The 15624-nt window shown below is 35.0% G+C and overlaps 2 protein-coding genes across 2 annotated transcripts; one reads left to right on the plus strand and one right to left on the minus strand.

Annotated features, from left to right (window-relative positions):
- Positions 1-2644: 2644 nt before the first annotated feature.
- LOC116738580 (collagen alpha-1(IX) chain-like) lies at positions 2645-6931 on the plus strand. Its single transcript, XM_032599650.1, has 3 exons — positions 2645-2758; positions 5473-5643; positions 6605-6931. The coding sequence occupies exons 1-3, from the start codon at positions 2645-2647 to the stop codon at positions 6800-6802; spliced, it is 483 nt and encodes a 160-aa protein (XP_032455541.1). The 3' UTR covers positions 6803-6931.
- A 4399-nt stretch (positions 6932-11330) lies between these two features.
- On the minus strand, positions 11331-14171 carry LOC116417133. The gene has a single exon (XM_031928513.1). The coding sequence runs from the start codon at positions 14169-14171 to the stop codon at positions 11331-11333; it is 2841 nt and encodes a 946-aa protein (XP_031784373.1).
- Between the last annotated feature and the right edge of the window lie 1453 nt (positions 14172-15624).

Genomic DNA, 15624 nt, shown 5'->3' on the forward strand with positions numbered 1-15624 from the left:
TAGTTAAGAAGATAAAACATAACTGTTTTTCCAGATTTCAGAATCCAAAAATATATATGCATGTCAAATTTTATTGATATGGACGGAGTAGTTCCAGCAATATTACGGTATACACACACACATCCATACGGACATTTTCTAAAAACACTTGATTTGAACTTCTAACATACCAAAAAGTATTTTCTAGAAGTTTTGAAGAAACTCAAAATTTTACTATTACAAAGCTTCTTCTAGGAGGAAGCAAAACAGGGGTTTTAGCTCCCACATCCCCTTAAGGAGGCACACCACACGGGGAGAAATCTATCACTAAATATTCCTACAATTTTCATCAAAAATTACTATACTGTATAGTTACGAGGAGACAAACTCGACTTATATTAAATTTTAGTATAAGGTATAGTAAAATTTCAGATCACCAGATTTTACTATACTACATAGCAATTTTTACTGTACCGCATATCAAAGTTTATGGACACTAAATCTTTTTAAAAATATTTTTGGCCTTTTATTTTGTCGTCTGTTGGTGATTTTTCTCTTATTTGTGTTTTTGGGTGTTGCAGGAGAATTTTCATTTGTTTAATTGTTACATTTAATTTCGAAGTCGCATCGAATAGAATTTCATGATATCCTAATTTACATACATCGCAAGCTATTTATTACACATGTCACAACCTAACAAGTCAGCCGTCAATTTCAACCATCCGACCCTCAAATTAAAGCTTATTACTTCTACTTTTGTTTTAAAAATTTAGATCAACGTTTTCATTTTCCGATCAGCTATACATCGTCGCTCCGTATGAAGACTAGCACAGTTCAAATTTTCAAACAAAAACTAGCTCAACTCACGATTTGCCGCGAAGAGTAGCACAGTTCAGAAATGCCGCTAAGAGTAGCACAACTCACGTATTTCCCGCAAAGACTAGCACAACTCGCGACTTATATTACTTAAAATGTGAGTATTTCACGTTTTCATTGGATTATTGGGTTAATTAAGTTCATGCTTGGACAAAGACAAACAAACCTCAAAATTTCAAAATCCTATTAATACACATTTTTGAATTGAGACTTCATACACTGAGTGGGTAAATTCGAATCGTGGCTAGTTTTCGTTAATTTTCCCCGTGTTAAATTCTCAAAAGAGAATTTAAAGTGCCCGGCAAAAAAATAGGTATTTCGGAATCGCGGGAACCCAAGGTTTTTCGAGTTCTGGGGGGTGTAAAGAATCTAAAAAAAAGTTGTGGTAGGTGGCCCTCAAATTTCAATTTTGTTCACTCAGACCCCCTGAAGTGTCTCGTTTTCTGTGGATTTGCACATATACGCAAATATAAATACGAAAATGAACGTCATTTTGGATAATACGGCGTGTACATATAAATTTGATCTTACTTGGAAACCTAATAATTGCACTACTTAATCTTCTCTCTATAAAATCCTTTGAATAAAAATGTACTCGAAGGGCTCAATTTTGGCGAAAAGAAAAAAGATTTTCATCTATATATTTTTTATTTTAAAATAGAGCCCCTGGTAGAAACACCAGCTAATTTTCAGCTACGAGCATGCTTATTTTTGCATAGTACGTAAGCTTGCAATTTAAGTTTACAAATAAAGCGAACAGCGATCCTTTTTAAACGAAAATAAGCTGACATTAAGCTGATTTTGCACTTAAGAACTCGAGTATTTCATATTGACTTGTTTAACGTTAACTGAACGTTATTATAAGGTATTGTTTGTATCAGATATAGTAAACAAATTTAGACCATCAAGGGTATTAATGATGCATTAAAATGATCATTTTAATGCAACATTATGATCTAAGCTATAATTATCATGATATATAAGCTGATCGTTATTAATCTAGCTGATGTGTATACGCTTAATTTTGTACCAGGGGTCGCAGCGAGTAAGCGAGAAAAATATATCATTATTGAACTGCGACAATGATGTATTTTTCTCAATGTATGATTAATGTACAATACACGTGTCGTAAGTAAATCGTTTTTCAGGGCTCGGCGGAAAGTGCACTAGCTACGCTCTGGCACTTATATACACGTCGTGCCGTAAAGTACGACTTATACCACTTGTATCGCAATTTACTACTACTTTATCCGCGAATATAATACGGTATGTATTCGAAAAATAAATAAAATTACCGCACGTTATCAAATTTCTCATAAATTGTTAAATTTATAGTGAATGTCTTTAAATTAAGTTTATACCACTCTGACTTCAAAATCACTAATTTAATGTAAATTTTCAGCTGTCGTGGTATAAAATATCGTATGTAACGTGTGAATAAAGACTGAATTTAAACTCGTTAACGAGCTAAAGGCGAGTGCTGTAAACTCTCGTTTTGAAAATGCAGCCTTTCTGTACCCCTTGCATAATATACTAATATGATACATGTGACCTAAGTAACACTTCTGCACGGCATAATTAGTATTAACTTACCTCGCGCCATGCAAAAAAGTGCTACCGAGGTCACATGTATCGTAATGTACTATTATTTAATAACAGCTTCATATTTACTTTGTTTGTAAACAGCGAATTTTTTCCCACTGGTATCCCTGAAGAATTTAGTTTTATCTGCACTCTAAAAGTTCGTAAAATTCAAAAATCCCAATGGCAAATTATAAGAATTACAAACATGAAAGATGACCCTCAATTCATGGTAACACTTGATCCAATTAATCAGCGATTAGAAGTATCTCTGCAAAATGAGAAAGGATCGTTGAATGCTCTTTCATTCCCAGCAACTCAGGTATTTAAATATAGCTATTTATTTTAATATATTTTATTATTTCTAAATATAACAGCATAAATTTCTGTGTCTTGAAAAAAAAAACATGTTTTACTAATCGCGTCATAAATCATCAACCAAATTAATATATTTGTGATTATAATTTTTTTCTGGTTAACTTAGAGAAAATCGACAGTGTTTTATTTTAAACTTGCTAATAAAGTAATATCTTCGCTTCCTATAATGACTAACGCAGCTTTTCAATTTTTAACAATATACTAACTTCAATTATGGAACCCCAGTTTTCTGCAGTTTTGCTATAACAAATATCTTACTAAAAAAAAATTATTTCAGTCTCTTTCAGGTGCATATTCATTGATTTATCAACTATTTTTATCAAATTATTAGAAAAAAATGCAATCTAAAAATTAAAAGATTGTTTGAACAAAATGAAGGGTAGGGTATCTTGCAGAATTTTTTAAACCTTTAAAGGCAACGTCACATTTTGTTGGATTCTGACCATAGAAGAATTATACTATATGATGGACCAGTACCATCCAAAACCATGCGACGTTGCCATGGCTTCAAAACGTTCTGTAAAAAATCAGGAATACCTTACTGCTGTGGGCTCCTAGTTTTCGCCACTATAAAGCGCAAAATGTATCTTCGACTAAAGAGCGCATAATACAATATCGTCGCTCCTAACAAAAAGTAGTACATTTCAGATTTTCTACGAAAACTAGTACGGTTCAGATTTGCCGCGAAGACTAGTACATTTCAGATCTTTCCCACGTAAAAATATACAATTGTTTTAGATAAAGTAGATAGAGTAGCACTATTCGAATTTCCCGTTATAAGTAGCACAACTCATTTGACGCATGCTAGACTAGCACAACTTGAAATTTCCCGCGAAGACTAGCACAACTCAAACTTTGAACAACCAATTTCTAAAATTTTCAAGCGAAACTGTTCGTAATGAACATTTTTATTCGCGATTTACAACTTTTTACCGAATTTAAAATTGTTTTCCCCCAAATACAATATGTTTTTTACAAACATTTTTTTAAATTGTTCACTTTAATGTTGAAATTTTCGAAACTTTTTAAAACTGAGGTTTGTCTGTCTTTGTCCAAGGTTTTCATACTTTTCAAACTTAACCAACCCAATAAAAACGTGAAATACTCACATTTGAAGTAATATAAAGTCGCGTTTTGTGCTAGTCTTCGCAGGAAATACGTGAGTTGTGCTACCCTTGGCGGCATTTCTGAATTGTGCTACTCTTCGCGGAAAATCGTGAGTTGTGCTAGTTTTTGTTTGAAAATTTGAACTGTGCTAGTCTTTGTAGAGAGCGACGATATTCTAATGCGTTAGTATAGGTTATTTTTCTATATATGAGGAATTCTACGTGAAAAATGCCATTTTCTGGTTGGAGAAACCGAAAAAAACAAATGTTGGGGCACGCGTCCGCAACTTTTTTCTTCTTATTGTACATGTTAAGAAACTACGTTCCAATATCGAAAAGGTGCCTTGTGACACTGTTTTCTAGACCCTTCAAATTCGTCGAAAAGTAGCCATTGTTCAACGGCATGTACCTAAAGGGTAAGGGTACACACAAAAAATGTATTACGGTAGAGTGAGAGACAGGGTAAAGTTTAATTTTTAAAAAATGCGTTAAATATACTTGATTTGGTCAAAAGTTACGCACAATTGAAAATGCGGAAAAATCATGAAAAGTGCAGGATTTTTCGAAGTCAAGAAATTTATATCTTTTTTCATGATTTTTCCACATTTTGAATAGCAGTTAACTTTTGACTAAATCAAGCATTTTTAACGCATTTTTTTTTTAAATTAAAGCTCTTTTTCCAATTTTTCAGCCTACCAATACACATTTTCTGCTTGTGCTCTTATTCTTTAGGACATGCGCTTGAACAATGGCTATTTTTCGACAATTTTGAAGGGCCTATGAAACCGTGTCACAAGGAACTTTTCAGTTTCTCCAACCGGAAAATGGCATTTTTCCCGTAGAATTCCCCATATACCTCAGTGGGGATTCCGATGCTTATGTACTTAGAGACTATATCGTCGCTCTGTACGAAGACTATCACAGTTCGAATTTTCAAACGAAAACTAGCACAACTCACGATTTGCCGCTAAGAGTAGTACAACACGCGACTTTTATTACTTAAAATGTGAGTATTTTACGTTTTTATTGGATTATTGGGTTAGTTAAGTTCATGAAAACCTTGGACAAAGTCAGACAAACCTAAAAGTTTTAAAAAGTTTCGAAAATTTTTAAAAAAAGGGAACAATTTAATTAAATGCTTGTAAAAAATTATTGTATTTGTGAGAACAATTTTAAATTCGGTAAACAGTTGTAAATTGTGAACATTTAAAAATGTTCATCAGAGATATTTTCGCAAAAATCGGGAAATTTTTATAGAAAATCGTTGTTGAAAGTTTGAGTTGTGCTAGTTTTTGCGGCGAATGCGCGAGTTGTGCTAGTCTTCGTGGGAAATTTTGAGTTGTGCTAGTCTAGCGTGCGTAAAATGAGTTGTGCTACTTATGACGGGAAATTTGAACAGTGCTACTCTTTGTAGGGAGCGACGATATAAGCTTAATGTTTTTGCACATTTTAATAATTTCATTACAAAAAAACGCTATTGCAGGTCTGATTAATTAATTTTTCATGTAGATACATACATACTTTAATTGCAAAATGCTATTGTTGTTTACAGATTTTTGACAAAAATTGGCATAAACTTCAATTTGGCGTGTTAAAGCACCAAATCATTTTATATATAGATTGTAACAGAATTAATATTTTGGATACGCAACCACGTGGGAGAATTGACATTGATGGCCGCATTTGCATTTCCAAGTATGCTGAAAGTGACCTCACTGTTCCCGTAATTGACGTTTGTCTCATATTTCAATTTACTATATTTAAGCAGTTTATAGTTGAAATAGAAAATACGAGTCCCTACCAAAGTCCTATACGTACCCTTTTACTTTATACGTTTTGTATGCTTTAACGAACCAAAAAACCTAGTCCGGTGAGTGTACTTCCAAAAATGCAATACTTTACTTCCACTTTTGGACCGAGAAGTATCCGACTTTTGGTAGAATATTGTTCATACATAGGCTTACATGAGGAAACTCTGTTTTACTAATCCAGTTTGTGCACCCACCGGTTATATAAAAGCAATAGTTGTGTTTTGATACCTACATATACCCGCTTATGCCGAAATGCAGGTAGCACGCGCTTGACAGTTTTTGGGGCTTAGATGCAAATATCATAGGCAATGTAAAATCATTGTCTTAAATTAGGTCAAGACCGGTTTTCATGCCTTTAATCAAGTATTATACTTTTCTTTTTCTCAAACCATAACGTGGTGCAATATGCTTATTTAGAATATTCATTAGGAGGTGATACTTTATCGGATGGTAGACCAATCTATACTAGGTAATATATTATAAAATTTGAATTACATATGTTTTATCGTTTCCTCCGCCGAGGATTGTACATACTTCGAGATTATTCTTGGAAAATTAAAAAAAAATACACATACAGATAAGATACACCGTGATAATAGTTGAATGAAAAATTTTTCGATTAGCGAAATTTAGGAGAGGATTATTAGTATATATAGTAATTGTACGAACGATGATGTAGCACATTTTTCATAATATTATTTTACTTTTACTTATACAAGTAAAGACGGGCTTATATGCTATTCCTTTATAATTACCATACTCCAGGAATAGATGTATAACATTTCAAAACTCCCCCCCCCCCCCCCTCACCCCGACACCGCGCTCTCGAATAAAAATCAGCTTATTGCTCAATATATGTTTTATTTTTACCAGATAGATCTACAGTGGATGGTTTTGTACTGTGATCCCAGCAGACCGGAACGTGAATCATGCGAAGAAATTCAAGTGAGTCATACATTCAATTTCATGTACAACAAGGACATTCTACTCCGTAGTAGAAGTAGGGAAGTGTATTTTTCGCCAGGTTTTCAAAATACTTTTGGCATACTTTTGGCACGTGGCGTGAATTGAAGGCCAAGAATGATCTAACATGAAGTTTATTTGAGAGATGTTACCACGAAACATGTACTACCTATGCTTCCGACGGAGCATGGCACGCTAAATAGCAGTCTCTGAAATACTCAACATTTTTTACTGAATTCCGTTTTCCTATTACTACTAATAATAAATGGTTTGTATACATTGTTGTAAACAAATTAGTTTAATATCATATGACATAAAAGCTATAACATGCTGTAAAAGCACTGTGCAGTAAACCATACTTTAACATTTTGAAGCTTGTGTATCGTCGCGCCCTACGAAGAGTAGCACTGTTCAAATTTCCCGTCATAAGTAGCACAACTTAAAATTTCCCGCGAAGATTAGTACAACTCACTTTAAACAACGAATTTCTATAAAAATTTCCCGATTTTTGCGAAAATGTCCCTAATGAACATTTTTAAATGTTCATAATTTACAACTTTATACCGAATTCAAAATTGTTACCTTTTTTTAAAAATTTTCGAAACTTTTTAAAACTTTGAGGTTTGTCTGCCTTTGTCCAAGGTTTTCATGAACTTAACTAACCCAACAATCCAATAAAAACGTAAAATACTCACATTTTAAGTAATAAAAGTTGTGCGAGTTGTGCTAGTCTTCGCGGGAAATACATGAGTTGAGCTACTCTTGGCTGCATTGCTGAACTGTGCTACTCTTCGCGGAAAATCGTGAGTTGTGCTAGTTTTTGTTTGAAAATTTGAACTGTGCTAGTCTTCGTACGGATCGAGCGACGATATTATCAGGGTCATAATGTGTGATTAAAAGATCATCAATATTGCTTCGTTCGTTATTTTTTTAAGATTAAAAACAAAAAGTGTACAATCATTAGTGTTTTTACTCTTAATTTGTATTCGAAATGCTTCAGAAAAACATATAATATGATAGCATCTTTTTTGACTATGTATATTATAAAAAAGCTTAAACTAGAAGTAAGTCACGTAGGTTTAGTATGCAGGAACAAATATGTATAGCAAAGAAATCGATATCAGTTTAAAGCTACTACATACCTCGTATTACTAGAGATGGGCGAAAAATGGGTCCATTTTTCGACCAGCGTTGAAACGCTTTTTCGGACACTTTTTACTCATTTACTGGAGTAAGAATAGATCCATAGCGTATTACAAGGAATTTTCAAGCTTGTAAAAATAGATTCCATTGTCTAAAGCAAAGCACAGGTGACAGCTAGTTGATGGCTAGAAAAATGCAACGCAAAATAAGTCGGGTCAAAAAAGTGAAAAAATAAGATAATCACGAATATCTTCGTATGTCGTGCTTGTAAATATTCGAATTTCTACCAGAGATGCAACCCAACTCAGCCAGAGACGCTGCGTTCGCTCATTTCATTGCTTGCCCGCGCATTTTACCCCACCCACAAAAGGACACGTGTTACGTTATCATGCAAACTACAGCCACGTGCACTGTGCATTAAATCTCGAAAAATTCATGATTAGACTGCACTCTAAAAATACACGATTTTTGTTCCCTTCTTGTAATTCAGCCGTTAATAAAATGTGTTTTAATTCATCTATACTTGTTTAATTAGATTGCGTATTTGGGAAATATTCTACGATAAAAATACACTTAGCTTGACTTAAAAAACGACGAATAAATTTGTTGGGACACGCGCCCGGACCACTTATTTTCTAATTGTACGCGTTTTAAATACTGCGTAACCATGCTCCAGCACTGAAAAAGTGCCTTTTGTAACACTGTTTTCTCGACCCTTCGAATTCGTCGAAAACATTGTTCAACGGCATGAGGGCACAAACAAAAAATGTGAATTGCTATAATGAAAATAGGGAAAAGAGCTTTAATTTACAAAAATGGGTTGAGAATGCTTAATTTGGTCAAAAGTTACCTGGAATTGTAAATGTGAAAAAATCATGAAAAATTCCGGATTTTTCGTGGTAAAGAAATTTTTACCTCTTATTGTGATTTTTCCATATGTTCACTGTTATAACGTGTTTTTGCATTGTTCTTAATATGTGCAATTAGAAATAAAATGGTCCAGGCTCGTACCTCAACAATTTTTTTTTTTTAATTTTTGCCGTTTTTTAAGTCAAGAAAGTGTATTTTTCCCGTAGAATTCTTCATATTTGCTAAACGATTATAATCTAACCGCAGTTGGATAAATTGGAAAATATATTGAAAACATTTCACTGATGACGAGAAAAAACGTAGAGGATAAATGTGTAGGAAAAATTTTAAAGCACACTATAGCCGAGTCTTGTATATAGGTATGCACAAATTAAGTATCAATCCAACATTTTACTAATGGGTAACCCAATATTTATTAACTTATGCCAAGCCAATCTTTTACGTAAGTAGTACATTATTGCATTGCGCTCATCGCCTTTGTTCGCCTTGTGCGCTATACTGTACGGTGCAAAAACGGCCCACTTAAGGCATAGATGTATGCGCGTAATATAAAAGCATGCAGACAAACTACTTATATAGATGAGTACGCATGATAACCGAGGTTGTAATAAATCGAACAATTTAGCAAATGTTTGAAATGCAGGTGCACTTCGTACGCATATTTTGCACAACCTACTCATATTCTATTCTATTCTATTTTATAACATTGAAATTATTTTTGCTATTATTATTTAATACGCTGAATAACGCACTAATATGTGCAAATCCAGAAAAAACCTGACACTTTTGGAGACGGTTAAAATTGACCACTCGAATCGAAAATTATAAGGATTTTAAAAATGAGAAAAATCGCCGATTTTCGTAAAAAATCCAAGTTTTTATGATTTTTCGCTATTTTCAAGCCTAGACAACTTTTTACATAGGCAACCATTTTTAACTCACCAGCCGTCAAACTAAAGCTCTCTTTCAATACTTCGATCCTAGTGATACACATTTTTGGATAGCGCCTTCACACACTGAGTGGGTAAAGTTGAACCATGGCTAATTGTCGTTTATTTTTCCCATGTTAAATTCCCATAAGAGAATTGAAAGTGCCCAGCAAAAAATAAGTATTTCCTAATCGCGGGAACAAGGTTTTTCGGGTTCTGGGTGGCCTAAGGAACCTAAAAAAGTTGGTTTGGGAGGTGTGCCCTTAAATTTCAATTTCGTTCACTCAGAGCCCCAAAAGTGTCCGGTTTTTTCTGGATTTGCACATATATGTAATGTAAAATTAGACTTTAAACCTGTATTTTCATCCCTGTATTGTTCGATGTATTACACTGTATAACTTTGCGGTTCGTGCAGACATTGTATATGTTTAGAGATTGATAGTTGAATCTCTTCTTCTACGCTCCCTGATAGGAGATAAGTTAGGAAAGGGCGAACAGACAGGGTACAAAGAATAAAGATAATACTGAGTGCTGATTGTGACTAGATTATATTTGTTGAGACTTGAGAGTGACGGAGCGTACAAGCTCCCTTCGCGCTCGCCACGTCGTGGGGCTCCGCTAGGCGGCGCGTCGGGCCGCATGTGGTGGTAGGAGGGGACTGGTCCGCCACATATGGGGAATTCTACGGGAAAAATGCCATTTTCTGGTTGGAGAAATCGAAAAAAACAAATGTTGGGGCACACTACCGCAACTTTTTTTTCTTATTATCCATGTTTAGAACCATGCAAAACCACGTTCCAACATCGATAAAGTGCCTTGTGACACTGTTTTCTAGGCCCTTAAAATTCGTCCAAAAATAGCCATTTTTCAACGTGTAACTAAAGGATTAAGGCACGGTGTCTTAAAGCCGTTTTTATCGCAATGTGCTATACTCTTTTTGCTATTGAAAAAAGCCTGTATTCGTGCTTGTATAAAAAGACAGTGTACAGTGCAGTACACCTCTAGACTAGTACTTTTGCATTTCTCGCGTTGAAGACGAGTTCATTACGCACTTTTACGTCGAAGACTAGTAAATTTCGCAGCCGCGCCGCGAAAACTAGTACATTTGGCTTTCCAACATCGTAGAGAAATCCATAAATTAACAACATTTTTCTGAAAATTGTTAGAAAATATAACAAATTATGATAAATTCAAATTGCTTCCTCCGAGAGGAAGCTTTGTAATAGTAAAATTTTGAGTTTCTTCAAAACTTCTAGAAAATACTTTTTGGTGTGTTAGAAGTTCAAATCAAGTGTTTTTAGAAAATGTCCGTATGGATGTGTGTGTGTGTGTGTGTGTACCGTAATATTTCTGGAACTACTCCGTCAATATTAATAAAATTTGATATGCATATATATTTTTGAATTCTGAATTCGGGAAAAACAGTTATTTTTTATTTTCTCAACTATATTTTTTTTCGTGGCCATTCTTTGATTTTTGAAAAACACTATTTTGCGTTTTTTTCAATCATCCCATTGTTACAAACAATTCAGATATAATGCATTTGAAAGAGAATAAAATTACCTACTTTTCCTCGTTTTTTTTTTTTTTTTTTTATTTATTTAAGCTTCAAATCTTTTTTACAAGACTTATTCGCTGTAAAAAAAAAAAGATATAGATATATACAAAGAAAGAAAGAAAATATACATAATAGGTTACAATTTAATATTACATTCTTCGAGGAACGCTACAATAGATTTACAGCCTGGTACATGGGGTTCGTGAAGTATGATCGAAGTTTTCATAGGAAGTGGGAATCCAGCTTTTTCTAGGCTTACAATTAGCTTTGTTCTTTGGTTGTCATACAGTGGGCACTGCCAGATGATATGGTCCAGATCTTGAATGCTGGATTTACAAGTGCAAGAACTGTCCGAGATTATATTAACCCTGGCTAAGGAGGCAGCAAGATTATAATGGTCAGCACGGCAACGGTTAATGGTGACTATGAGATTTCTGGTTAGGTTTTTATTTTGAAACCATGGGCGACAAGCATCTTTGTAGTAATTTTGAAAGTAGTAAATGCCTTTATCTGGGCTCATTTCCAGGAAATGGATTTTGGAGTTTTTGATCATGGCCTCTCTGTAGCTGGCTTTCATATCAGTGAAAGGTACGAGAGGCCTTCCTCTGATCCCAGGAAACGTTGCTGCGTTCTTAGCTAGGGAGTCGGCTAAATCATTGCCTTCAATACCGCAATGAGATGGAATCCAACATAGAAGAATCGAAGCGCCGTTTGACATTATTTGTGTAAATTTTTGATATTTTTCTCTAATAGAAAATAAGTAAGGGTTGGTTCTTATATCTAGTTTACGGTTTTTGAGTGCCTGCACAACGCTTAATGAGTCAGAAAAAATAATGATGTTCTTGTCGGTGTTTTTGAGAGCAATATCCATAGCATCATTTATGGCAAGAGACTCAGCAGTAAAAATAGAGGTTGTGCTATGGAGATTCCTGACAATCGTGTCATTGTTATTAGTGGAAATGCAGGCCGATCCAGCAGTGTTCAAATTTTTGTCTTTGCTACCGTCAGTGTAGATTTCCAGGTATGAATGATCTTTCAAAAGCCCCTGTAGCAATAGGTTTGGAGAAGGAGATGCTTTAAGGGATTTTCCAACTGTGGTATTGATGGGAATGGTACTGGTCAAGACAGAGTAATCGTAGTTAAATATTTGGTAGTTTGTAGACTTAATAATAGGGATAGGGGAATTAAAGAGATCTTTAATGCACCCTTCAAATAATCGATTGCGCTTGACAGTTGATTTTTTTAATACTTTATTATAGTAGGCTTTGATAGCTTTATGGACTAGAAGGTTTTCATTACTGAGAATTTTTAATAGGTAGGAATAGCAAAGAAAACGTGTTCTTTCTTTGATGGAAGGTAGTTTGGATTCTGCTAGGATAACATTCAGTGGAGTTGTGATTCGATAACCAAAAGCTGCACGAATAGCGCTGTATTGAATTTTTTCTAGTTTGTTGATGTAGTCCTTTCGTACAGGAAAATAAGCGAAGCAGCTGTATTCGAGGATGGATCGAACATAGCTTTTATAAAATATGATTAGAATGTTGGGATGGGCACCCCACCAAGTGCCTTGTAGAAATTTCAAAATATTAAGAGCTCGATGACATCTCCATCGAATGTTATCAATTTGTTCGCAGAAATTGAGTCTGTAGTCGAAAATGACTCCGAGAAACCGGGCGGAAGAGCTGGATACTATAGTACAATTATTGTTAATTTCTAATTCGGTCGTGCCAGGTAGAATGCCATTTTGGTTAAAGTTGACAAATACAGTTTTGTGTGGAGCTAGATCAAGTCCAAGGTGTGAAAGCTGTTTGTCAATAATCTTGATGGCCTTTTTTAGAGAGCTTATGTTTTTTGAGCAGAGTGATATATCGTCTGCAAATTGTAGCACAGAGACTGTTTTAGGGATGTCGTTCATGATGGAGCTGACATAGATAATAAATAAGAGAGGGCTAAGGACACCCCCTTGAGGGACGCCTTTGTACGATAGTCTGAACTCATTGGAAATTTCAGAGAAAATCTGTCTTTCGTAAGTCAGAAATTTGATAAAATTAATCATTTTGGATGGACAGCCTAAGTCTGCGAGTTTAATCAATAAGAGTTCAATGTTGACGTTGTCAAAGGCGCCACTCACGTCGAGGAATACAGAAAAAAGATTTTGTTTTTTCTTAAAAGCTTCTTGAATTTTAATGGTTAGATTGAGTATATTGTCTGTACAGGATTGTCCTTTTCTAAATCCGCTCTGAAAGCTTGGAAGAATGTTTTGTTTTTCAATCCACCATTGAAGTTTATTTTTAATAATTGTCTCAAAAAGCTTGCACAGTGAAGATGTGAGGGAAATAGGTCGATAGTTGACTCCGTCAGATTTGGAAATTAGATGAACAAATGATTTTTTCCAATCTTTCGGAAAGTGGCCTGTTCTAAACATTTCGTTGTAGATATCGATAAGAATGAGCTTGTAGTTGATAGGGAGGTTTTTTAAAGTGAAGTAAGAACTTGATTTTCGAGAGTCGAGTGCAAGGTTAAATTCAGCAAAGGTAATTTCTGATTCGAGGAAAGAGTTATCTTGACAGGTAGGCATGAAATCGGGATTAGTCGGTACCCACGGAGGGCAAATTTTGTTTATTGCTTTGATTTTATTCTCGGTCTGAAGATTTTGAGTCAGGTGTGACGGCGTAACCTTGACCCATTTGTTTTTCAGAATTTTGGATTTTTCCCATACGTATTTATTGCTAGAAAGACAGCTAAGACTCTGTGCAAATTCAATGAAATCGTCTCTCTTTTTTCTTTTGAAAGTCTTGCGTGCGATGGCCCTAAGTCTTTTGAATTCTATAAAGTCGTTTAAGTTTCGTGACTTTTCCCATTTTTTGAAGGCTTGGTTTCTCATATCTTTAATATTTTGACACTCCGAGTCCCACCAGGAAACTGGGTTCCTGTGAATTCTCGGGTTTACAATTTTCTTTTGAGGTGTATTTTGCATGATAGCGTTCGAGACAGTTTCAACAAAAAATTCGTATTTTTTCATGGGACTTAGAGAGTCAAAATTCGCCGAGAAAAAAGAGAGATAATTTGATTGAAGATCATTGTCTACATTAACCCAATTAGTGCGAAGCGACCTGATTTTAAGAGATTTTTGAAGGTAAATCGATTTTTGGGTGTTTAGCAATACATAAATCGGGTAATGGTCGGAGCCTAAAGTGTCGCTATGAGCCTGAGTTTCGATGCGATCTATTAACGAGATACTGGAAATAATAAGGTCGATGTTTGATGAAGAGGTAGTATCGATATGTGTGAGCGTGTCAGTGTTGTGAATGTAAAAATTAGAATTTTTTATACATTGAAGGAGATTTTTACCATTAGTATCTGTTTTTTTACAATTCCAAATGTGGTGATGAGAATTGAAATCTCCCATTAAAACATTGTTCTGATTTGGATCAAAATTTGCAAAAAGTGTTTCCCAGTTCTCAAGGCTTAAGGCGACACCAGGGGCTCTATAGCATGCATACAAGTTGAAACTCGGAGAGGTGTTTGTGATACGGACACCACAAAATTCGACCGATTTATTTGGAATAATTAGATTATCGATTTCTTTATACGCAATGTTTTTTCGTATGAGGAGAAGGAGACCTCCCCCTGAGGATCTTACCCTATCCTTTCGAAACGTAACAAATCCTGGAAATTGGAAATTGGTACACTTGTTGTTTAACCAGCTCTCGACGCACACAAGAATGTCAATATCTTTAAGGAGATCAGGAAGTTCTTCTTTTCGGAGGGAAATACTTCTGGCGTTCCAAAAGACAATCTTGAGATTGAAGTTAGTTAGTGAAGTTTGCGTTGAACTATCCATTTTTAGGCTGCAAAGCGTGCTCTGAATCGTCGTTGGATTCCTCAGATGCAGAAGTGGAATCATTCAAAATTTTCTTTTTAATCCTTGTGATTCTTGATTTCAAGGTTCTGCTGTTGGAATGTCCATAGGCATCATCCAACATCAAAATAAGGCCATTGGTGTTTTCGGTATATGTTTTTGCAATTTCTAAAATATTTGAGTTGCCGTATGTAGAAAGAAGGAAGTCTTTGAATTTATCTAAGTCGATAGGATAAGCATTTGAATTTTGGGAGGTATACATCTTAGCAGATTCTAGTTGAGCGTCGATTTCCGAGATGGAGCACAGTTTCTTATCTTGTTGTTGCCTGCGCTTATGAGTTATTGGTAAATTCGTTTTGGGTTGTTTCGTTTGTTGTTCTGTACTGCTTGCTTGAGAAGATACACTTAAAGGGCGTTTGAAGCCTGAGTTCAATTGCTTAGTGGGCATTTGTTCCAAGGAGAGAGGTTGCGAAGTTAGTTTATCTGTGGGTTCTGGGTTGAGGACAGGAGTAGGACTTAATTGGTCTTGTGATGACGGTGCTTCGGAGTTAATATCCGATAGAATAGA

This window comes from Nasonia vitripennis, chromosome 4, assembly GCF_009193385.2.
Source record: "Nasonia vitripennis strain AsymCx chromosome 4, Nvit_psr_1.1, whole genome shotgun sequence".
NCBI lineage: Eukaryota > Metazoa > Arthropoda > Insecta > Hymenoptera > Pteromalidae > Nasonia > Nasonia vitripennis.

Coding starts and splice junctions, on each gene's coding strand:
- LOC116738580 (XM_032599650.1), top strand. CDS start 2,645: ATGAAAGATGACCCTCAATTCATGGTAACACTTGATCCAATTAATCAG. Junction 2,759..5,472: donor TTTCATTCCCAGCAACTCAG/GTATTTAAATAT, acceptor TGTTGTTTACAG/ATTTTTGACAAAAATTGGCA. Junction 5,644..6,604: donor AAAGTGACCTCACTGTTCCC/GTAATTGACGTT, acceptor TATTTTTACCAG/ATAGATCTACAGTGGATGGT.
- LOC116417133 (XM_031928513.1), bottom strand. CDS start 14,171: ATGCAAAATACACCTCAAAAGAAAATTGTAAACCCGAGAATTCACAGG.